At 39.3% G+C, this 24,452-nt stretch overlaps 1 protein-coding gene across 5 annotated transcripts in view; it reads right to left on the minus strand.

The window, feature by feature from the left end:
• DNAH5 (dynein axonemal heavy chain 5) overlaps positions 1-24,452 on the minus strand; it is a 259,439-nt gene that overhangs the window by 142,661 nt on the left and 92,326 nt on the right. For 3 of the 5 annotated variants that reach the window (XM_081825906.1, XM_081825905.1, XM_081825909.1), the window contains exons 16-29: positions 23,837-24,008; positions 20,966-21,111; positions 16,722-16,887; positions 15,853-16,143; positions 14,191-14,381; positions 14,018-14,105; positions 11,946-12,079; positions 7,806-8,007; positions 7,003-7,238; positions 5,645-5,863; positions 4,572-4,634; positions 4,042-4,280; positions 3,054-3,294; positions 629-828 (exon numbers count right to left, since the gene is read on the minus strand). In XM_081825906.1, coding sequence (XP_081682032.1) covers positions 629-828; positions 3,054-3,294; positions 4,042-4,280; positions 4,572-4,634; positions 5,645-5,863; positions 7,003-7,238; positions 7,806-8,007; positions 11,946-12,079; positions 14,018-14,105; positions 14,191-14,381; positions 15,853-16,143; positions 16,722-16,887; positions 20,966-21,111; positions 23,837-24,008 — 2,588 coding nt within the window. The remainder of the gene's footprint in view (positions 1-628; positions 829-3,053; positions 3,295-4,041; positions 4,281-4,571; positions 4,635-5,644; positions 5,864-7,002; positions 7,239-7,805; positions 8,008-11,945; positions 12,080-14,017; positions 14,106-14,190; positions 14,382-15,852; positions 16,144-16,721; positions 16,888-20,965; positions 21,112-23,836; positions 24,009-24,452) is intronic. The other 2 variants (XM_081825908.1, XM_081825907.1) reach the window with 1 other exon arrangement.

Here is a 24,452-nt window from a genome sequence, read left to right on the forward strand (position 1 = left end):
TGCTGGAGAACAAAAAACGATTTCAGAAAGAGCAAAGAGAAGCAATGAACCTAGGAAATGTTAAGTTCATGAGTCTAAGGCTCGTGTGTCCAAAGCATGATGGCTTTGCTGGTAAGGGTCGAACAGAAGCATTAGACTAGTACTGGTCTGTGCTGCTTTACTTCTCTTTATGAATTAAATTCATTCTCCATCTTAATCTGTCATCTCATTAAAGTATGTACCTAACTTAGAGTTTCTAGTCCACAGATGTTGGCACAATGACTTCCCAAGTAGAACGATTATTCTGAAACCAGCCTCATTTCCCCTGGACTCTGGAGTCTGTTGAGCTGTCAGCTGTGTGGCAAGGCTTGTCAAGAGCAAAGCTGAAATGTTCCGCAAGATCCACGTGGCTAATTACATGTTGCGTTATTTTGTCCAGTTAACGGTCTCAGACACATCCCACAAATAGGGGATAATGAAATAAAAACAGGATTATACATGCTGTGCCAAAGGCTAAAATTACAACAAGGATTTTTAACATTAAATAAATTGTATGGGGGCTACTACTGCATTTTAAAAATGAATTTCCCTTAAAATGTTCGTTACGATGGTCCCCGAATCTCAGGGGAAAGACGGACGGACTTCCTACCTGTTGCTCAGTAGGGAGCCCAGCAACATCAAGCTGTCCTCCATGCTGGCGATGATTTCTGAGGTGCTGTCTCCCCGCAAGAGGAGCTCTCCACGGGCTTTAAAGGTGCCAAAGGTGAATGCTTTGCTGTCCCACTCGTTCATCACCTGCTTCAGCTTCTGCTCAATGTCCCTCTCTTTCACTGCACTGATACAGATGTCCTATTAAAATTGCAAGCTCTCGTTTTATCACATGAAAGTCACACATCCTTCTTGAACAGTCTAGATTCAGCAAAGGTCCTAGCCTCACTATTTGCTTCATACGTACCTATACTTTTTTTTCCATCTGTAAAATGCAATATAAGAAATGGTGCATGTGTATATAGATATACAATTAGTGAAAGAGATGAAGATAGAGCTATTACTAAACAACAGAACCTTAATTTGTAAAACTTCCCATCAAAGTCTTCCAGAAAGAAAGATGACAGAAAAGATATGCAACAATGGAATGCTATTCAGCCATGAGCAAGAAGGACATCCTGCCATTGGCAACAATGTGGATGGACCTTGAGGGCATTAGGCTAAGTGAGATAAGTCAGACAGAGACAAATACTATATGATATCCCTTATATGTGGAATCTGAAAAACCAAACTCAAAAAACAGAGTGGAATGGTAGTTACCAGAGACTGGGGGAGGGGGAAAAGGAGAGATGTTTAAGGGTACATACTTACAACCAGTAGATGAATAAGGCCTGGAGATCCAATACACAGGACAGGGATTATAGATAACAAAACTACATTGTAGATATTAAACTTCCTAATAGACTAGAGCTTAATTGCTGCCACCAATAGAAGAAATGATAATTGTGTGGTGCCACGTGCTAGCTAACACCACAATGACCAAACCACCACACAGCATATAAGGATATCAAGTCAATACATTACACCATGTTACATGTCATCATACAGCATATAAGTGTATCAAGTCAATACATTACACCATGTTACATGTCAATTACATCTCCATTTGGATAAAAGACAGATAATGTAATAACCTTTTCAATTTTGAAACTCTAATCAAAGACTCAAAATTTAATGTGTCTCTGATTTAACTCTAGAGCCAAATCAATGCAGTACGAGAGAAGGAAATTAACAGAAACCTGACTTTCCCAGTCTCCTCTGCAGCCACATTTATTCCTAGACCATTAGTCAAGCCCCATCCTTGCCCTTTTCTCTTCTCACGCTGCACTCCCTCTCTGGATGAGCTCATCTATGCCTGTAACCTTTTGCATCTCCAGGTAAGACCCACATCCATTTGCCTACTAGGGCTCTGTGCTTGGATCTACCAAGGGAATCCCAAACACATTCTGTAAAATATCAAATGCATGCCCCAAATCAAGTTCTTTGCACCTTGTCATTCAACTGATTCCCTTCCAATAATTCCCTATCTCAATGATAAGCACATTCATCCACTGAGATCTCTCAGCAGGAAATCTAGGGTTCCTCCTTAGCCCCTCCCCCTTGTTTCTCCTAGCATGGTCCCTCCCTCACCAAATTCTACCCAGCTTTGCCTTCTAAAGATCTGCTCAATCTTTTCTCCCCTCTCCAGCTTCGCTACCTGCCCCCTTGTCCAATATACCATTATCTCTTGTCTGAGATATTCTTATAACCCCCTAGTTGACTTTCCCATCATTTCCCATTATCTCTTGTCTGAAATATTCTTATAACCCCCTAGTTGACTTTCTCATCATTCCCACTGGCCCTCCCCCAATCCTTTCTCCATGCAGTTACTGCAGTGATCTTTACAAAATGCAACTCCAACCATGTCATCTCTGCTCAAAATATGTCTCCCAGATGGCTCCCCATTGGCCCAAAGACCAAAATCAATAACACACCCTCATCATGCTGGCGTTCCTCTGGTTTCCCAAACACACCTCAGACCCTTCACACGTGCTGCCTCACCTGCCTGACACTGTCTTCTTTGAAATTTCCAAGCCCCTCCCTGCCTCGCCACACAAGCATATGGACACGCACCCCCAGCAGTCATGGACATGCACCCCAGCATTCGCTACCTTTATCACACCCCACCCCCAAACAGGATAAGCCTATTACTATAGGCTGTCATAGAGCAGATACTTTTACTTCAATGGTATTTACCACATATTGTAACTATACCATTATTTGGATAATTATTTCAGTACACAAATTATTTAATGATCTATGAATGCAGGAAGGCATCTTTACGTCCCCAGCACTTAACACAAAACCTGTCACATAAACATTTGTTGAAGGAAGAAGAGCTGAATACCCAGAAAAGAGTTTTAATTCTCTTAGTATGGTTTACTAATCCAACATTCCATAATGTAGGATACTATCAAAATAAATCCCATGGGACCTTCCAATCTCCCCCCCCCCCACGACCATATCATGCTTTCTATCAACTGTACCTCTATTTCCTCTTTGTATTTCAGAAGAGGTGCCTCCATGATATTTCTTAACTTAAAGGTTTCATTCCCCACATCCAGACTATGCCCGGTGAGAGCAGCTATCCTTTTCCAGTGCCTCTCCATCATGGCCTTACCGGCCATGTGCTCTAGGAGGGGGCAGCATTCACTGAAATCATCAATGGTCTTCTTCAGATCCAAGAAAGCCTGCCAGTCCTTCAAGGCCCGGGGCAGCTTCCGACACCTGAAAAGTGAAGCCACCATGAGTGGTTATTCAAAGATAAGCCTGGATGTATCCAATCCAAGACAGCCTGCTAGCATTTCTATCAAAAACAGTCATTTTGAATACCTACAGCATTTTCAAATCTCATGACTGAGAGGGTATCTGTTAATATACTTCTACATTATAGAAAAGCGCTCCTCCCAATCAGGAAAGTTTTTTTTTTCAACTCCCTCATAAAAATTAACTATAAAAAAAGGCATTATTTTAAAGGATAGAGGTGCCTCCCAATTCAACTCAATTCTACAAATACCTTAATAGTCTTAATACCTTAAGAGCCTTCTAAGTACAAAGCACAACAGAGTTTATCAGGCTGTCAACCAAAAAAATGTAACAAATGACCCTCTATTTTCTTTGGGTTCAACACTTAAAAGGATGTAGAAAAATCAGAGGGCTCTTGCTTTTATTACAGGAAGTCATCTCACATAAACCTCAAATGTTGGTAAGTATAATATAGAGATCTGCTCCCTCCAAGATGCAGAAAAGCCCCTGACTAGATTCATCCAGGTTTAAAGGATGTGCTTGTCTCACCACGCCCACACAGGAGTAATTAATAAATAGGGTCTGGCAAGGGCAATGTCAACAGACAACAGCAATGCAGCACGATGTGCTTGCGAAAGATCTGGGGTGAGAAGAGAACTTGACAGCCTATCAAAAAAGAGAGCATTTGAGATTCAATAGCTCTGGGCATGCTAACATTTAATTTCTCACCTGTTCTGGAACTCTGAAAGTTCTCTGTTGATTTTTTCAATATTCACTTCTGACCAAAGGATATCATGATAGCTATTTACAGTTTCTATGACGCTGTTGTACAGAGTGTATATTTTCTGTAGAAGACTTAGTTGCTTCTTTATTTCAAGAAGCTGAGGATACTGAGTAACTGGCAGCCCAAAAAGCTCCTCTCCTCCAGTGTAGGTGATGTATTTCCGATAGATATTATCAAATTGATTCTAAAGAAAACACAAGTGAAAACTCAACAAGATGATTTACACATGAATAAACATGTAAATTTCAAAAAATTGGCAAATAAGCAAACATGTATGATCTCTGAGCACAGGCAAGTAAGAATAGTAAATAACTGTAACTAATTACATAGAAACTAACTCCAATTATAATCATCCCATTTACGTTTTTTAAAATATTCCACAATAGGCCTTTCTATATTAAGGGAAAAAATGTATGTGTCTAAAACACATTAAGGTTTTGGTTGTTTAGATGGTCACAGAAACTAAAAAGATTACCTGAAACATGATAAGCCTATCACTGGCTTCCTGGGGTTTCAAGCCACTGGCCATTGGACCATTCTGAAACAAAAAGTTAAACATAAAATAAAATGAAATGTTGCCTATGGATTTTATGAGCTCAAAGTATTTGCACATCAAAGTTAGCCTGCATGCATGTCACATCAATGACAGGAAACTTCACTTTTTAATTGTAGAAAAGGACTCAAGAAATTGTCTAATTTGGAAATATTTTCAAGTCTAAAAATACCACAACTTCTAAATTTTAAGAAATTTTGAAAATGAAAAACAAGTACTATTCATTTCTTAGGTGACACAGGCAAAGAAGGGTCAATAAGCACTCTATAGGAAGCCCATATAATGTCTGGTTTTGAACTAAAACACTAATGCCACAAAACTCACAGATTTTACCATTCTCATATCTATTTGCAAAGTGACCTATAATCTTAACATTCCCAACAGGTTTTCCTACATTATAACACCTTCAATATGTGGATTTCTGTGCTTCTTCATCCATGAAGTTAGTGCAGGGATCTAATCTCATATATTAACTTTGTGGTTTGGTGTGTTTTTCCTATATAATAGGCACAGACTGTACCCTTTACTCTACATATTTCCGTTCTGTAGTATATTATAATTGGCTAGAAGTTGGTCTTATTATACAACATATTCCCATAGAAGAGTTGGCACTAAAACTCATAAATGAATGACTAAAACATGAACTCCGTCTTGTCCAGTTTGTGGGTTCAGCACCAAGGACAGTGCCTGGCACATGCTGGGTACTCTGTGGTGTTTGTGAAAGCAAGGAAAGCTGTAGAAGGAGGACTGTTTTAACCATATGTGAATAGTATTTGTCTACACAAGTTTAGAAAGCTATCAAACAGCCTCAAGAACAGACCAATGATGTAACATGAACAGCACTTTTTAAATTCTTCATTTCTTAGATTGCTGTCATGAAAATAAAATTCCCACTCCTAGGGAATTTCATTAAACTTGACACATAATCTTTAAACACTTTGCATGCTCTGTTCACTCTTCCCCAAAAATACAAACAGAAAAAGCTGGAGTTGTACCAAATCATAGTCCAAGTAGAACTGGTGACAGTCCTGAAGGAAGACCTCCACGGTGCTAATAAGTTCCTTCCTAAAACCAGGCTGCAGTGAGACTAATTCATTCTGAACTTCGTTAGCACGTGCCAGGAGCTTCTCCCAAGAATAATGCAGAGTATCGACTTTGTCCATCTCTTCCTTTGCTATCAGAAGCCCGTATTTGTTAAGCAGGGCATAGGATTCCTACACAAAAGAAGGAAAATTTAATTTCTGCCTCTCAGATGCATAAATCTACACTCATTTAAAGCGTTAAAATGGAAAAGACCAAAATGTTAGGGAAACTGCCCAGAGAGTTCTACTATTCTTCTTGCAAACTCTAAAAGCTTAAAAGAGCAACTGAGCCCCTAAGCTTCAGTTTCCTCATCTGTAAAATGGGAGAATTCTCTGACTGCTTCATAGTATTTTTGCAAATATCAAAAAAACAGCATTTTAAATGAATTTCAAACACTATAAAAACTATAAATCATTATACAAATAAAAGGTAGTTTTATGTAGGCCCCTAAATTGTATTTCAAGACTTCAAAATTATATCAAATAAATGAAAAATATAAAATAATCTAACTGCTACTATTAGGATAATAAATCAGGGTTTTAACTCTATCCCGTTTCGTTGTGTTGGTAAGAGGTTCCAATAGTAAGACACAAGAGGGAACTTGCACATCAAAACCTGAGCCGAGTCATTGCCCTCAAGATGCAAAATCCTAGACTACTCTCTTAGCTAAAAGATTAAAATTGCTTTTCATGAGAAAGGATTTTCCCTAAATATCCCTACCCCCTCTCCAACCATTAGTTCTCCCCATACAGGTGGAATGAATACTTAATCATTAATTTGGGGAAGAGACTGTTGATTTGGGCAAACCTAGCCCAGTGCCTTTCTCCCTCTTTCTTCTTCCTCCTTGAATGCATCCCTCTGGTCTGTACCCCAGTACCAATAAAGTAAAGCAGGGTAACAGAGGGGCCTGCAGCTTTCCAATGTTGCCTCTGATGTGGGAGTTGGTTCAACAATTCTGGGATATAGTGTTCACAAGCCCATAGTGTCTGTGTATGGATTTGGACAGTAATGGGAATACAGGAGTTGTACACTAAGCCACGTCTTTCAAATAAGTTCTATCATGAATAAAGGTTGTATTTTGATCTTGACGACAGTTAGGTGTTTGTTTGATCTTGACTACCTGACTACAGTTTTGTCTGAATTCGCAGACAGGGGCAAACAGGGGTGTCAGTTACTGGGCGTCCTCTTCAAACCCCCAGCGATGCTGCTGGTTCTAATAACACTCAACATGTGGAGATATTTCCAAAATGAGCAAATGGTTATCAGTTACCTCAATAGGTCCTACTTGAAAGTCAATGGAGATTTGCTGCTCCCTGATTTCTTTCAGTGCCGCCATAGCAATCCGAATATCATCTAGGTCTTTAATCTGACGATTCAGTTTCTTATTGAATTCTTCAACAAGTGTAAAGATGTTTTCCATCTCACTCCTGTATTTTTTGTTACAGTGACGGCCAATGACAACCATCCAGGCCTTTGTCTCAGTAGTCAGAATGAACTTCAAGTCAGCTGTCAAACCCAAATGTCCACAGATCAGTTTGAAAAATTTGAACCAGTATGAAAAGACAGAGTGCTCTTGTTCACCAATAATAAATATTTTGCAATTTATAGCCCTGTAGTACATAAGAAAATCAAACTGAAAAAAAATTAGATTTTCCTACTCATTATACATTCATTCATATTTATAAAGCTTGTCTTACAACAATTCAGAACATATTTCGAAATGCTAAAAAAAGTACATTATCAAAACTACTGGAAATAAGCCTCAAATGTTTATAATTACTTATTAAAGGAAGGGTAAATTTTAATTCCAGATACAACATGCTCATCTTCTTTCTCTGAATTAGCATTTATTTTCAAGGTTTAGCAGCAAAGTGTTCAAAATAGTCCAGAATATATAATTATGCAGAAGGGAATTAAAAACAAATCTACAAATTGGCCTTAAAACTTGAACCCCTAAAAGGACAGTCAATCTTAAAGATAGCTAGAACTCTCTGGAATACTAATCTAGGTAAAGAGACAGAACAATACTGTTGAATTTTTATGACTGCCTGAAAATGAGGAAAATGAACCAACCTGTGTACACAGCAACAGCACCCACATGGATGCACTCCGGCTCTGCATTAATTTCCTGCTCTAGCTTTTGAAAATAGAGAATCTGAGATTCAAATTCAGAGAGCAAGGGGTTTTCCGTAATAAACATCATAACCATTTCTTCTTTCTCTTTTTGCCAAATATGATTGTAGCGTTTGAAGCCATCCATAGATGTAGTAACTTCCTAGAATACAAATAACACATTTGCGTTGAGAGGAAAGATGTGGAAATGGCATCATGGTATAAGTGAATATTGCTCAACTGCTGGTGGTTCCCACAGATTTATTAAAACGCTTAAGTAGTGAGGTGTGTAAATAGTTAGAAATGCCACAGAACTGGAATTAGATACATTATGGACACGGTAAGTCAAGAGTAGTAATGACAAAACTGTTAGCCTTCCCAGCCAAAAGGAGAGGGGAACAGTTTCCAGAAATTAGAAAAAGAGAGTCCATGAAGACTCTTTTGGACAAGAGCCTCTTGATTGGAGCCGGCCTTTCGTTCAGAAACCACAGTTCAAAATCACACCACACCAAGGGTGCTACGGGAAAAATCACTCTGAGGTCACTTTTGTCCCCTCCCCCTCCCTCCACGCCACTCCCCATCATCAGACCTCCCCCATGACTCTCTCATTGGTCAAATCTATTGGAAGCCTCAATGGAAATCTATTAATTTTTTCCCTAAGATCAGAGGGTGGAGATAAGATCTGGAGGGGCAAACATAATATATCCAGCATCAAACTCCATTGGAAGATTGCATGGAATCACATAAAATGTATAAACCCATTGGATTAGGATTGACATCTGTAGAATGTTAAATCTTCCCATCCAGGAACACAGTATGCATTTCCAAATCTTCTCATATTTTTTCATTACTTGTTAACTTTTAGGGGAAGATTTATAGAGACCTCACACACTCTTTATCATGTATGTTCCTGGGTATTTTTCAATGAAATGGTTATTGTAAACAGGATCTTTCTCCACTATTTTTATAACTGGCTATGGATGGCATATAAGTTTTAAAAATTGATTTTTTTAATAAAGAGTCCTGTTTGCCTTAAAGGGTGCCTCTGTGAGTGATACCGGCTCACTCACATTTGGTAACTAGAGAAGGATGCCAACATAATGAGGAGGTCACATCAAATGCTGTTTCTCCCAGCACTTTGTTCTGTACCAGCTAAAGCCGCAGGCCATGGAGGGGCACAATCCTGGGTACCACAACCCTTCCACAACTTTTTCCTTTGGGGCCAATTTGGTCACCACTTCGTTTTGACAATGTTCTTTGCACAGTCCAACCCGATCTTTCTATATTTTATCCTTGTTTCCATGGCTCGGCAGGTTCAACTGTTTCTCACAACCACCTTTCCACCAAGTTTCTCTCACCTTTTGATAATAAAGTTCTTTACTTACTCTACCCTCATTAAATGGGTGGATATTTTACTATGATTGTCGTAGTTTTTGTAACCACACTGGTTAACAAAATTTCCTAGGTTTCGGCTGCCTGCCTCAAGCCTGTTTTTCTCATAATCCATGTTATATTAAACATGCAACCTTACAAAAGAGGATTTTCAGGAATATGTTTATTTCATTACAGCAGAAATGCCTATAATTATCTTTCAACTAACAACTAACTTAACTCTCTTTGGGCTATATTTTTTTTTCAGATTAGCCTCATGGATTTACATGACATAATCATTATCACCTACAAATAATTAAAGATTTGGCTCCTCATTTCTCATGTTCATACCTGTTGGGAATCAAATTTTCCTACTGGCTTATAATTTCAGAGTTACATCTACATGAGAAAAAAATTTTTAAACTGAGATGGAATGAAAAATGCCATTATTTGGGGAAAAAAATATGACATTACCAACAGCATTCTAAATGGCCCAATCATTTCAGTAAATTTCACCAACCTGTTCGAAAACCAAGCAGCTTTACTCTACCACTCCCCACACGCAGCTAAAATGTCCCTCACAACTTCAGGTTGAATAGCTATTGAGACTTCCCACTCATGAAAATGCACAAAGCTAAGCCTGCCACTACTTATCCCCACCAAACCGATTCCCTGGCATGGGCTGAGATGCTGACGTGCATACCCAGGATGAATTGCAACAGCATGAAGACATTCACAAGCATATGATGTCTTGGCGAATGAATTACAAATTATCAAAGATGCCTGAATATGGGTAGAAATTCCAGAATCCTGAGCTCTTCCAACATCCTAGACTTTATAATATTAAGAATATACCCTAACTAAGTTTTAGACTCTCATTTATCTTTTCTGACAGTGTCACTCTTTATTAGATTGGAGGTTTCTAAAATGGAGGTAACCCACTGTATGTTAACTATACTGGAATTAAAAACTTAATTTCAAAAGTTCTAAAAAAATAAAGTGGAGGTAACCTAGAGCTTTAAGGAAGAATTGCCTGAATTGCACGGGTACAGCTGTTCTGCTTAAGTTATTTTTCCTGCCAAGGTTATTTCGATGGCTCGGTCCAGCTCATCTTTTCAAGACAGGCAGTGTTGTAAGCTGATGGCTAGCCTATGGATCTGCTCAATGTAGGTCAGATTTCCATTCTGATCCAATCAGCTGTGGCAAGAAGAAAATGACTGATTGATTGATTGCTTGATGATCAATCAATGATTGATGATCATAGGATTTTCCCTGACTGAGGCAGAATCACCCAGAAGGGTCCTTGGCTGCGGAGCACTGGCCATGTCTAGTATGATGACTAAGTGTGTATTTATTCTTCCAGAAACAACTTGTCCATCTCGTCAATCTGGAAAAAGTCCTTCGAGTTATTCTAAGTTATTCTAAGTGCCTGAGATTTGCACACTTCCTTCATATAATACAAAAGCAAACGCAACAGAAATAACACAAAGATAAGCATTTTGTTGCCAACAGTATGCTAATTTCAACTACTATAACTTACCCTTCGATTTTCATAATCATGGCTGCTTATATTCACAGAAAGTAATGAGCTTCATTATTGATTTATTTTATTGTATTTTCCATGATTACTACAACACTTGAAAATATATCTGAATGTTTATTATCATCATAGACTATTTACCTTTATCATTGCTATGGAGCTTGCTAAACTAAGCACTAGATAAATATTTGTTAAATTGAATTATGTGAACACTGTCCCTAGGGCAAAATTAAATATAGGACCTTCAATATATTAAGAAGGGAAGATTGAAAATGCATAAATGCAAAAGCTTCCAGTTCCCTCAGGAACACATTAAAATTAAACTTAATAATATTTCTTCACATGGTTATGGTAATGTCAGCTTTTCAAATGTTTTCAAACAAATGAAGCTCATTCTATCAGAACTGACTAACAGAAAAGATGTATTTGCTGAGTGACAACCATTCCCTCAACACTCAGGGACATTTTTAAAGAGTCAACAGGTCTTAGGGGCAATGTAAATATAGATTGTTTTTAAGTAGAAATTGTCTTCAGGGATTTGAATCTTTCTGACAAGAACTGATTCCCCTGAACAAAAAAAAAAAAAGGGGGGAAGCTGAGAGAAGAGCAGGTTGGAAGAAAAGCTAAACTGAATTTATACCCCTGTCGAGTATAAGTTTGTACCGATAACACTACAATTTGCTCTGTTCTCCTTCTTATCTTATTTCCACGTGGCAAAACACATACATTTCCAGCTGATAGTTTATGAGGTTTACCTGACTACACAAATATGAAAAACTGACTATAAATCTTATTATGTTTCAAATGATACTAGTCAGTACTGGTATCACTGATTCTCTGAAAGTGAATTGCAACACCAGTTTGCTTTGAAACATATCAAATTTTTTAATGATTAGGTCTATTAGTACTAACTAAGTAAATACATAGGTTTACAGCATTAGACAGAACACAATATGAAACACAGGAATCATCGTTCTTTTTCACCTTGCAATCTAGGAAGAAAAATCTTTAGTTAAACAAACATTTGCTGAGCACGTGTCAGGTTGCATAGCTCCCCCCACCCTCACCACAACCCGAAAGGCACAGTGGTTAAGGCCCAGGCTACATGCAGGACAAGCTTGAGACCTTCAACCTCACACAGGTACACATGGTAAAGCACAGGGCTCTGACCACAAGTCCTCTTGGCATACCTTTTTGGTGGAGTGGATGATCGTGCTAAGCACAGAGACTAATTTCACAATCTCTTTGTTGTCGGACACATTCTTATAATAGTTCCTGGTTTGTACAGGAATGGGTAAGTTTACAGATGCTATCTCAAAGGTATCTAAAAGCAAAAAAAAAAAAAAAGAGAGAGAGCGAGAGAGAGAAAAGTTTATATCAAAAGCATAGGGAACATGCTTTAAAATGATGAGGGGATTTCTGAAAGGAAGACATTTCTGTAAAGGAAGTACCTCTGACAGACGGCTTCTTTGCAAAAGCAACTAAAAATGGGGAACATCTGTCAAGTTTTTCAGGACTCTGGACATTAACCAAAGCGGGCAACAAGCCAAGTGGTGTTCCTTTAGTCAAGAAAAAAATGCTAAAATCGTGGTAACAGTAGTGAGTTCTGAGATGTTTTAACTTCCATAGCCTGCTGCCCCCTCACTGGGGATGTGGTAGCCTTGAGAAACACAGCCGCAGCCTAGCAGTCACCAGAGGGCCCAAACTGCACTGGAAGCTCTGCAAGAAGCCCCAGAGAATTGTCACTCTTTGACCCATCAAGAGGTTCTCTGGAAAAGCCCCATTCAGAGTTTATTGTTACTTGACCTGATTCAGAACTCACTAAGGGAAAAAAAAAAAAAAAAATCCCTATCACTAAGGCACTTGTTAAAAAAACAATCAGCAACAATTAACTTCACGGATCACTGAGACAATGATATTAGTTGAGGCAAAGAAGAGGTTGACCAAAAAAATTAAACATCTGGGGAATGAAGATCCACAGAGGGCATTGTAAAGCCCTGACCTATCCCCTGGGGCTCTAGAAAGTCATGCATCTGCACAGAGCTATCCACATGCCCAGGAAAGACCTAAAATGCCCCAATCTTTTAGGTGGGCCTTGCAAAATCAAGTAAATAAAAGCTAAGGCGGTACTGAAAATTTCTGAGTTTTCAGGGTGCTCCAGCATCCATACCATTCCTAGGCAAAAGGTGTAAGACTTAGCGGTTGAAAGGATTAAGGAAATCTCTGTGCAATCATTAGCTGACCTTCAAACTAACCAACCAGAGACTACAGTAGTACACACCACAGGAAAGACTAATTTTACAGAATGAGTCCAGGAAGGTCAGTAGAGTCAATAATGAAACAAACAGTAACAACAACAGACTCTTGGCGGGGGCGGGGAGGGGTGCTCGGGGGTGAAGACAAGCAGATTTTCAGAGCTGCCACATTAAAATATCAAGTTTTGGGGGCACCTAGGTGGCTTGGTAGGTTAAACATCTGACTTCCACTCAGGTCGTGATCTCAGGGTCCTGGGATCGAGCCCCATTGGACTCCAGGCTCAGCAGGGAGTCTGCTTCTCCCTCTTCCTCTGCCTCTCTCCCTGCTCGTGCGCACACTCTCTCTCTCTCTCTCATAAATAAAATCTTTATAAATAAATAAAGATCAAGTTTTCAACAAAAATAAAAATGGTAAGCCATGCAAAGATACAGAAAAGCAGTGTCCACACATAGCAACAATAGCAGTCCACAGAAACTATACATGAGAAAACCCAACTACTGGAATTACTAAACAAAATTCATATCAGCTGTTATAAAATGTTCAGAGAATGACTGAAAACCCAATTGAAAGAATTAAAGGAAAGTGTAAGGATCATGCCTCACAAAATAGAGAATACCAGTAATGAGACAGAAATACAAGAGCTGACTGCAAATTCTGAGGTGGAGAACATAAATGGAATTCACGAGAGGAGCTCAACAGATTTCAGTCTCTGGGGGAAAAAACCAGTAAACTTGAAGGTAATTTTCTTAAGATAGAAGACTAAGTTATTGATTTGAGAAATCACTGAGGCAGCCCCATCTGTGACATATACACTAAAGATACATGATTTATAATGGAGTCATTAAAATACATGGATTTTTATAGTATATCAACTTAAAATTGGCTAGTAGATTAATATTCCAATCAACACTGATTTAAGACTTGCATGGAGGGAAAAAAAATTCATTTGAGCTCCCTCAATGCTGGTTTTCAATGAATGGTTCAAAAGAACCAAAGGAACATTCACCTTGAGATTCGTTTTCTCCCATTTCAACATCAGAATCACTGTCTTCGTTATTCTGCGAAGCAGCCATTTTTCTCTCCTGCATCTTTTTCTACAAAGTAAAAGGATATTTTTCAGCTCAGTCCCATCCATAAAAGCAGCTTCCATATAAAATGATGCCCTCATCCCACACCCACCTTGGACAGCAGCTCACTGCTCCACAGTCGGACCCCCTTGGTGACACTGACAATGCACTCCACAGCTTTGTTCAGCGTCTGTTGTATGTCCTCCAGGGCAGGGACCATGGTGATGTTGGGAATGGCCAGAGTGATGTCGGCCCGGAAAATGGGCAGGCTGTTCTGCTTCAGCCTAGATGTACTCTTACTGTCTGAGTTAACACAAAAGAGGGAAGCCTTACTATTTTTTTTTTTAATTTAAAATGGAGTTTATTTCCTTTTAAGCCAGGAAAATTAAAGCACCTAGAACAATACATAGGAACTACATTATCAGACAAATATTTGGGGGATGAATGAAAACTACAGAGTAACTCGTTTTGCTCAATGTAACAGCAGTTCAGTGGAACCTGACACATTTTCTGCTGATATAATCTACTCCATAAAAGGCCACCCACTATGTGGAATCTGGCTTAATAATGTGAACTGTGATCTAAAATACTGAAAATGATGCTGTCCACACACCAGCAAGCTAATAAATTAGTTAAATGTAGAATAAGGAAGCGAGGCATGAAGAACAAGAAGAGCTGTCAGAATTAGCCAAAGTCAGAAACAAATAACCAGGGGCGCCTGGGTGGCTCAGTTGGTTAAGCGACTGCCTTCGGCTCAGGTCATGATCCTGGAGTCCCGGGATCGAGTCCCACATCGGGCTCCCTGCTCAGCAGGGAGTCTGCTTCTCCCTCTGACCCTCCCCCCTCTCATGCTCTCTCTAGCTCATTCTCTCTCAAATAAATGAATAAAATCTTTAAAAAAAAAAAAAAAAGAAACAAATAACCAGTTTGGAATTTCACATAAAACATATGCCTCTTCTACCACAATGCGTATAATTCAAACTGGGAGCAGTTAAAGAATGGAGAAGAGATAAAGCGTAACTCATCATTTATATCCAAGGGGCTTTTAAAGTTGCATATAGGTGTAAGTATCGCCTTAAGGCATAAATACATAAATGTGGATGTGTGTGTGTGTGTGTGTAACTTTATATAGTTGGAAATACCTATAATATATACAGTTGGGAAAGACATGTGATTTAATATTCAGCATATCAACCAATGCTTGATAAATTCTAATAATATCCCTGTGTTAAATAAAAGCCCTATCACTCTGTTCCATGCTGCCAATCAAAACTTCCTTCAATGTATCCACTTTTATTCATCTGCTTTTAATTTATTAGAGATGCTTCCCCTTAAATGCCAATATTCAAAATCAATCGGGTTTATTACCCTATCATTTTGTAATTTTAATTAATAATGTATTTTCATTTTTAATATAAAATTTAGTTTCAAAATGTCTCTAGATTTGATGGATTTTTGTGGCTCATCTGGGAAATGCAACACCCATTTCTGAATTGTGCTGAAGAGAAGATGATTGTATTAAGAATGAACAAACTGGCTGGAAAGTACTAAATTGACATAAAAATAGTAAAGAAATGTTCTGCTTTGGAGAGTATGGACTAATAAGATCTACTTCATAGAACTGTTGGGATAATCAAAGTTCATAAAGTATAAACTTACAAGGAGGCTCTCAATAAATGGTGGATTTTTAAAATTATTTAAAAATAACAGGAATACACACACAAGCAGCAAACATGGCTGGGCTGCCAGTAGGTAAACTGTGTGGAATTATTACCCCGGAAGTTCGTCGTGTTGGAGGAATGAATACGCCTGCGGATGGCCTCTAGTGTGTTCCTTGTAACTTTCAGAAGTGCATCCATGTTTTGGTGGTTGAAATAGGACAGCAACCCACAGGCTTCCTCCTCTAACACCTCAGTCTCCTTCTTCTTTCTCAGGATAGTTGCCAAAGGCAGGAGGCCTGCCGGGGCCTTAAGGGATGATGTCAAGGTGTCAGACTTTCCTTCTTGTCTCTTTGCTGTTACAAGATGAGAAGATTGAGAGAGATGGAGAAAGAGAGAACCATCTACTGCAATTAAAGAGAAGAAAATTAAGATAATTACATGCAAGTTGAATAATACTTAAACGTCAGATTTCCTAGAAAGCGAGTCCATCAAAGAATAGGAAGAAGAAATTGGGGCACCGGGTGGGCCGATGGAGTCCTCTCCTCCTTGGTGTGAGGAAATAGGAGGAGAGACAGGAGCTACGGCTGTAAAGGCAAGACCAGACCTCAGGGACCTGGGTTCTAATGCTCTCTCTTCCATCAATAGCCATAAAGCCTTGGGAGAATCACTTTCCTTCCCTGCCTCTCAGTGTCCTCATCTGTCCTACAAAAGGTTTGCTTTAGTATAGGCAGGGAATTCCAGTGGGAATTCCAACCCATCATCCATTCTACTCTACTGATAAGGTACATGCATATACAGTTTAACAAAAAATAATGGGATAAATGACAATATGCTCAGAATCATAATTTCAGATTTATAAATGTCCTTATAAAATTGGGAGAGTGTTTACAGAAGTGTGAAACCAATCACTATGTAGAAATGAAATTTTAGTTTTCAGTAATGTCCTAGAAAAATAAGACCCTTCCATGACTCCATCTCTTACCCGAACTTTTGTTTTTTGAATCAGCACTATTCATATTAGACACTTTGTCACTTTCTTCTTTGGATAGAACTTCCACATCCAGCAGCATATTTATTAGCTCATTCACTGCTTCCTCCACTAATGAGCTTTTAAAATTTAGTATCTGAGCACCCTTTATACAAAGGTCCTATCAAAAAAAAAAAAAAAAAACAATTAACACAGTTCATATTTGTTTGTCTAGCTCTTGAGACCTCATCAGTAATAGTAGTAATGCCATAGATTCAGCGTCTAGATGGGGATTTTGGCCTCCAACGATGCTTGGCCACACCCTCACACGAACCAGGGCCAGGCATCCGTAAAAGAACTCATTAAAGATAGGGAACCAACTGGAGCAGCACAGGCAGACCAAAATTACACTTACTTCTCCAAGAGTGGGGGGAGAATACCTCTGAAAGTTTCCCAGGAGACTCTCTTTCCATGAAGTATCCTTTATCTCACATCAATCTGCTCTAGCCAGCCTTCCTTCTCTCCTCCTCACCTTTGGAAACAAGCCAGAGTCAGCCCTTAATTCATTTCAGAGATTCCTCTCCCCTCTCGTGAGATTCCACGTTTCTCAAGAATGAGATTTAACAAATATAAACTAATATGATTGGGGCACTGGGTTCGATTCTGTAGAGACAGACAGATAATAGATGGATGGATGGATGGATGGATGGGTGGATGGATGGATGGATGGATGGATGGATGGAGAGAGAAACAGATGATATAGGCAGTCAGTGATTTACCACCTGGTTGGACAATAAGCCCATGCAATAACAGACTCTGTTGGTTGGGCACAATCTCCAGTCCCTTTCCAAGCCCCACCATTACTCATCTTGAGACTCTTCTAATGTGCTCATAACAGCTGTATCCTCAGATCCTTGTGTCCTCAAATCTTTACACCATCCTCTTCCACATATTCAGCTAATGACCTTGATTTCTATAGCACAAAGCAAATGACACAGGGACTCACTCAACTCCCTGACCACATGCCCTCACCCAGAAGACAAAGTGGCCTCCATCATCAACCCCTTTTCCTCCTTTTTCAGTGAATGCAGTATTCTCCCTTCTGTTTAAGAATAATCATGTAACCTGAGTTCTAAATCACAGATTCCCCTGCTTCCCCAGATACTATGCTTACTAGCAATTCCCTTTCTCCTTCCCCCTCAGCATAAGATACTAGATAAACTTCAGTGCAACATCTTCCTTTTCATCAAACTACCATAACAAATTTCTGCCTCAGGGCCTTTGCACTTACTGTTCCTTTTGCCTGGAATTCTCTTCCCCAAAGTTATTCACATGGCTTGCTCCTTCACTTCCTCTGCTCACATGTAATCACAGAAGTCATCCCTGTCCATCAACATAAATCACAACTCTCTGTCAGATACTCCTTTTCTTCATTACCCTTTTAATTTTTCTCCAGTGAGCTTATCACCACCTAACTTGTTGATTTATTGGCTTTTTTGTTTGTTTGCTCTTCTGTATCCTGCACTTGAAAAGAGCTCCATGAAGGCAGGGATTTCATCTGTTTTGCTCACAGCTGTATCCCCAAGCAGTGGTTTGCGTAGAAGCACCAGAAAAATTGTTGAAGAATAAATGAATTATAAAATGTAAACAAATTCAAGGGAAAGCATTCACTTAATCGGTAATCACTGATTTTGGTAATCAAAAGGCAAATTAAAATTAGGTTCTATGATTTTGCTACTTAAGTGAAAATTAATAAATTAGAATTTCTGATTATAAATTACAATAAATTTATTATATTTTATTTATAATAAATTTGTTTTATTATATACCTCATTATAAAATCTTTATTATAATTTATTACAATTACGATAAAACAGCACCTGTTGGAAGATAGTGAAATTGGTACTGTCACATTGCTGATGGCATTGTAAGTTGGTGCCATCCTTTTGAAAAGCAATTTGGCTACAAATATTAAGAGCTATTAAATGAAGCCACATCCTTTGATGCAATGATTTTACTTTGAAGAAGGAAATACTCCTAGAGGGGAAAAACATGATACATATAAATATATTCATTGCAGCTCTTGGCAAATTTGGGAACCATCCAAATGTCCAGCAACAAGGAACGAGTAAGTAAATTAAGGTACATAAACTCAATAAAATATTCTGAAGGCATAATTAAAAAGGTGACCATGAAAGCCACATAACAACATGAAAAATATTTCTTGAGAAAATGTTAAATGGGAGAGAAAAACACCATTCGCAACCTTATTAAAAGGCATATAAGTAGGCAATACACAAAAATTATAACAATGGCAGTCTAACTGGTAAAAATACTATTTTTTTCATTTTTAAAAATATTCTAAAACTTGAGCTTACATTTAAAAGAAACATTTTTATAAAATAATCCTAAGAAGAGGGGTAATATTAAAACCATGGAGCCAAGTGATTTGCCCAGAGGGCAAGATCATGACAAATGAGCAGGGGGCCTGGGGGAATTTGGGGTCTAGACACAGTTCGTGAGTCTGAATAAAGGAGGAAACAGGAATTTCTAAAATGTAGACATTTAATTTTGATTATCTAACAGTAATTTAATGTATACCAAAGATAACCGCATATGCAGGAAAGGGTTAACAGGACAGGCCTGAGACTGCAATTGTGCATGCCAGGTTGGTCTCTGGCTGGTGTCTGGGGGCCTGAATGTCAGGAAGGTTCCCACATCTCCCCAGCAGATAAGACTGGTTCACTCTGCCTACACAGCCTGTGTAAACAGTGTGGCTAATGCTGCAAACCTGTCTTCCTTCTGGGTATCTGGAATTTGGGTCCATGCTAGGCAGAGGGTACCTATGTGTGTGGCCAGACCCATTAAAAACCTCAAGCACTGAGTTTCCCATGGGCTTCCCTGGACAAAAATGTTGCAAACACGTTGCTGCATTTTTGCTGCTGGGAAGAGAGTGAGCTCTGTGTGACCCTTCATGAGAGCGAGAGAGCATAAGGAAGCCTACACATGCATTCCTCCAAACTCCCGCCTCTTCTCCCTTAGGGTCTGAGTATCTTTACTACGTCCCTGTAGTAAATCTCAGTCCTCAGTGCAACCAGATGCTGAGTTCCAGGAGTCCTTCTTACAAATCTTGTATCTTAAGATTAAATGTTATCTTAAAGATTATCTTAAAGATTAAATCTAAGATTAAATGTTATCTTAAATCTTAATCTACCATTCTCATAAATCATCCTTCAAGTGGAGATGGTCTTGGGGACTGCTGACATACCATATTAAAATCAACCCTGATGAATTCTTATACTCAGGATGCCAACCAGGAACACTGCAAATGATGATGCTAAAATGACATTCCCAAAAGGCTGCTTCATGGAGGGAGCACTGTTTCTAGGATCTTAATCCCAGCATAGGGAAGAAAGTATTCCTTTTGCAAAAGAAGTTTGAGAAAAATGGGTCAAAGAAAGCCAAATGGGCTCTTTTCCAAGAGACTTTCTGACGGCCTTTATTTTAACATGTAAATGTGTAAAGACTCTGCAAGGGGAAAGGAGGAACCAGCCTTTACCCTGAGCAGTTTGAACACAGACCCAGCTTTCCTGGTTTCCTCCAGTGGCTCCGGGACCATGTACCACAGAACACCAGTTTGGGAAGTGGTGCTCTCCGGAAATGTTTAAAGAAGAAATTCTGTCCCACAGCTATTGAAAACAAATGTTTTGTTAATTAGCACTAGCTTACTGGAAACTTTTCAACAAAATAGCTTAATTCTTCAAAAAATATGGAAAAAATGAGAAATGTGTCCCATGGCAATTTCCCTCCTACTGGTCTGAAAAGAAATGACCTGTTCTTCATGTCTAGGTGATTCCTTGGATACGTTCCTCTTCAGTTTCAAATTACTGTCTGAAGTCTCTGCATTTGGTCACATCAATCACAGACCAATCACAGACAGGAAAAAAAAAAAGTAATTTATGCTTCAAAAAACACCCTTTATTAATTATTTTAATAAAGTGCATGAGAATACTCTGGTTTCTCTTCAGATCGTATAAATCTTTCGCTTTTTAAAGTGCATGAGAGCGGGGGGAGGGGCAGAGGGAGAGGGAGAGGTGGCTCAGTTGGTTAAGCTTCCGACTCTTGATTTTGGCTGGGGTCACGGCTCCGCGCTGGGCGTGCAGCCTGATCAAGATTCTCTCTCCCTCTCCCTCTGCCCCTCCCCCACCTCTCGCTCTCTCAAAAAAAAAAATTAATAAACACATCGATTTCCTAATAACCTTTGTCATTTGGAGGAAGTCTGTGCAGGTAAGCGGCTCCTCCCCAGGGAGCTGGCAAAGCGGCATGCTGCTCATTTCTTCCAGAACGGCATCGATGCGGAACTCCATCAGATCGTTGACTCTGTCAAGCAGCAACTCAAGGTCCTCTTTGGAAAAAAGAAAAGTGAATAAAAGAGATTAAGCATTTTGTTTCAAAAAAAAAAAAAAAAAGACACGACTAGGGGGACTGAGTGGCAGTTGCTTAAGCCTCCGACTCTTGGTTTCAGCTCAGGTGGTGATCTCACGGTCATGAGATCAAGCCCCACACCAGGCTCTGCTTGAGATTCTCTCTCTCCCTCTCCCTCTGCCCCTCCCCCTGCTCTCATGCACTCTCCCTCTCTAAACTAAATAAATAAATCTTTTTTAAAAATGCACATGACTAAGCTGCAGTGCTGAAATCAGGATTAAAGTCGATCCAGATGGCTATTTCTCACTTGGTTTCTGCACACTGTCCTTCCTCTAACCAGCTTCCCACTCTCGCTCTCTCCACCGGCCTCACTGTGACTCAGACTTGAAGAGCTGGCTCGAATGCAGCGCCCCCAGGAGGCTTCCTGGGAACCTGCACATATTTCCAGCGGCCCCCTCGTCCTGCGCAGGCACTGACCCCCTGAGCTTCCTTCCATGGCCATGTGTACCATACTGCCTACTCATCTACTCGTCATGTCTTTCCTTCTTCTGGAATTCCCCTTTGTCATCCTCTTTGTCATCCCTGCTTCCTACTTATTTAAAGTCTAGTGTCCAACAATAAGTATAATTTTTTTTTTTAAGATTTTATTTATTTATTTGAGAGTGAGAATGAGAGAGCATGAGAGGGGGAGGGTCAGAGGGAGAAGCAGACTCCCTGCCGAGCAAGGAGCCCGATGCGGGACTCGATCCCGGGACTCCAGGATCATGACCTGAGCAGAAGGCAGTCGCTTAACCAACTGAGCCACCCAGGCGCCCCAATAAGTATAATTTTTAAATGCAGTTTATCTCTGGGGATAAAATTAAATAGTGAATATATCTAGTTTCCAGGAAATTAACGAATTCATGTATTTTGGTAAAATTCCCTAGAGAACAGCCTATTCCACAGGGGGTATCCTGCAGATATTCTTTTTTAAGATTTTATTTTTAAGTAATCTCCAACCCAACATGGGGCTCGAACTTAACAACCCCGAGACCAAGAGTCGCCTGCTCTACCGACTGAGCCAGCCAGGCTCCCCTACAGAGATTATTAAAGTGAAATTCCCTCGATTTTTCTTTTACAGTTACTATCATAAGGTACATTTTTTAGAATTATGCTGAAGTAATATTGAGCACTAAGTTTCCATGGACAGAAAGGTCAGTTCTAGAGGAAATTAACACTTTTACATCAAAAGTAGGAATGATGGTTAATAAAGCTCCATCTAAGGGATAATACAGTTTCAACAGATACCATAGAGTGAATTCTTTTTTTCTGATATCACTTTTGTCTGGGGAATGAAGTTAAAATTGAATACAGAGAAGTCCATGTTATATACTCATGATGTATCAAAGACATAAAACACTCCCTTAAATAAATACCTTTGCTTCCTAAAGAATAAGGCCCTAAAAGTTTTCAATCATTTCTAAGCTAATACCAAGATACCAAAAAGTTCTGCCTGGTAAGTTTATTTCCTACTAAAAGAGAGCCAACACTTTTCTGTGAGCATGCATGCTCAATATAATTCTTCACTGTTTCTGATTCTTGAAAGCTTCTCCAAGGACATCTATGACCCAGGCCCCCCACCTCCAAGATGTCCACATCCTAATCCCCTTCGAATGCTACCAGATATGGGAAAGGGGACTTTGCAAATGTGATCAAGTTAAGGAACTTGAGATGTAGAGACTGTGCTAAATTATCTAGGTGGGAATTATCTACACTAGGTGGGGCCAGTATAGCCATAAGGGTCCTTGTAAGAGGGAGGTAGGAGAGTCAGAGTCAGACAGAAGACAACGTGCCCATGAAAGCAAAGAAACAGAGAGAAAGAGATTTGAGAATACTATGTTGCTAGCTTTGAGGATGGAGGGACCATGAGCCCAAAGGATGTAGAATGGCCTCTGGAAAGGATTCTCCCCCAGAGCTACCAGAAGGAACTACCTCTGCTGATACCTTGATTTTGAATTCCCTAAGAGTCATTTTGGACTTCTGACATCCATCTTAGATCTTTCACTTAAATCACAAAAAGAAAACAGAATCAGAGAACTAAGGAGAACTTCTTTAGAAACTAGCTCCTGTCTCCAACTAATGTAATAATAAAACATCCAAGCGTAAACATTCTAATGCTAATATTCTCTAGGAAGAGTAGTACTAAAGTCTACCTTGGTAGCCTGTTCCAATTTGGTAGTGAAAACTCTCACCATGAAGTTTTTATGCCATTCATAAATACCTCCTTCTAGAATGTTAGCCTATTTCCTCCTGTTTTAGTTCCCAAGGAGATGTATTTTGGAAAGACTATTGGTTTAGAGGCAAGGGAACTGGGTTCTAAACTCATCCTTTCTGCTTACATCTCTATCACATTAGAAGTCACTCAGCATCTCTGGATCACAGTTTTCCAACTTTAAATTGACCATCTTATTTAAAGTCTAGTGTCCAACAATAAGCATAATTTTTAAATGTAGTTTATCTCTGGGGATAAAATTAAATAGTGAATATATCTAGTTTCCAGGAAATTAACGAATTTGTGTCTTTTGGTAAAATTCCCTAGAGAACAGCTTAAGAATAACACTCCCATTGCATTATTTATATCACAGTATCTGGAAGAAATTATACAGTTAGACGTTAAGAACTCAGCCTTACAAAATGAGAAATAATAACCATTCAGACAGTCTTACTGATCTTTGCAAAAGTGTTTTTTAAGTATATCTCAATGTTCAGTGAGGTCCAGCTCAGTGCAGCCAGGCCCGGTTGAAGAGCTTCGTCCACTTTAGCCAAATGAGGGGCCATCAGTGTCTCTATGGTGGGAGGCATTTTTGACTTCACTCTCTGATATTCAGCCAGCATCATCTGCAATGAAATGGAGGTCAAATGATCGATTAATATCACACTTTTAATATCTTGTTTTTTTAATCCAGAGGATGGCTTTTATTTAGGGTCCAGCTTTATAGGCCTCCAATAGCAGCCTGGCAGGTAAAGCGGCCAAAACAAAACAAGAATAGAAGATGAGCAATCTCTCCATAAACGTAAATTCCTAATCCAATAAAATACAGCTGAAGAAGAGAAAAAAAGAACTTAAGAGTAGGAGTTTCTCACCCCTTCCCCAGGCCAAAAGGGGAGAAAAGTTCTAAGGTCAAGTGAGTTTTCTTTTTCTTTCTTTTTTTTTTTTTAAAGATTTTATTTATTTTTTAGAGAGCGAGCGAGAGAGAGAAACAGCATGAGAGGGGAGAGGGTCAGAGGGAGAAGCAGGCTCCCCGCTGAGCCGGGAGCCCGATGTGGGACTCGATCCCAGGA

The sequence above is a fragment of the Leptonychotes weddellii genome, chromosome 7 (assembly GCF_054177405.1).
Source record: "Leptonychotes weddellii isolate Sample4059 chromosome 7, ASM5417740v2, whole genome shotgun sequence".
Taxonomy (NCBI): Eukaryota; Metazoa; Chordata; class Mammalia; order Carnivora; family Phocidae; genus Leptonychotes; species Leptonychotes weddellii.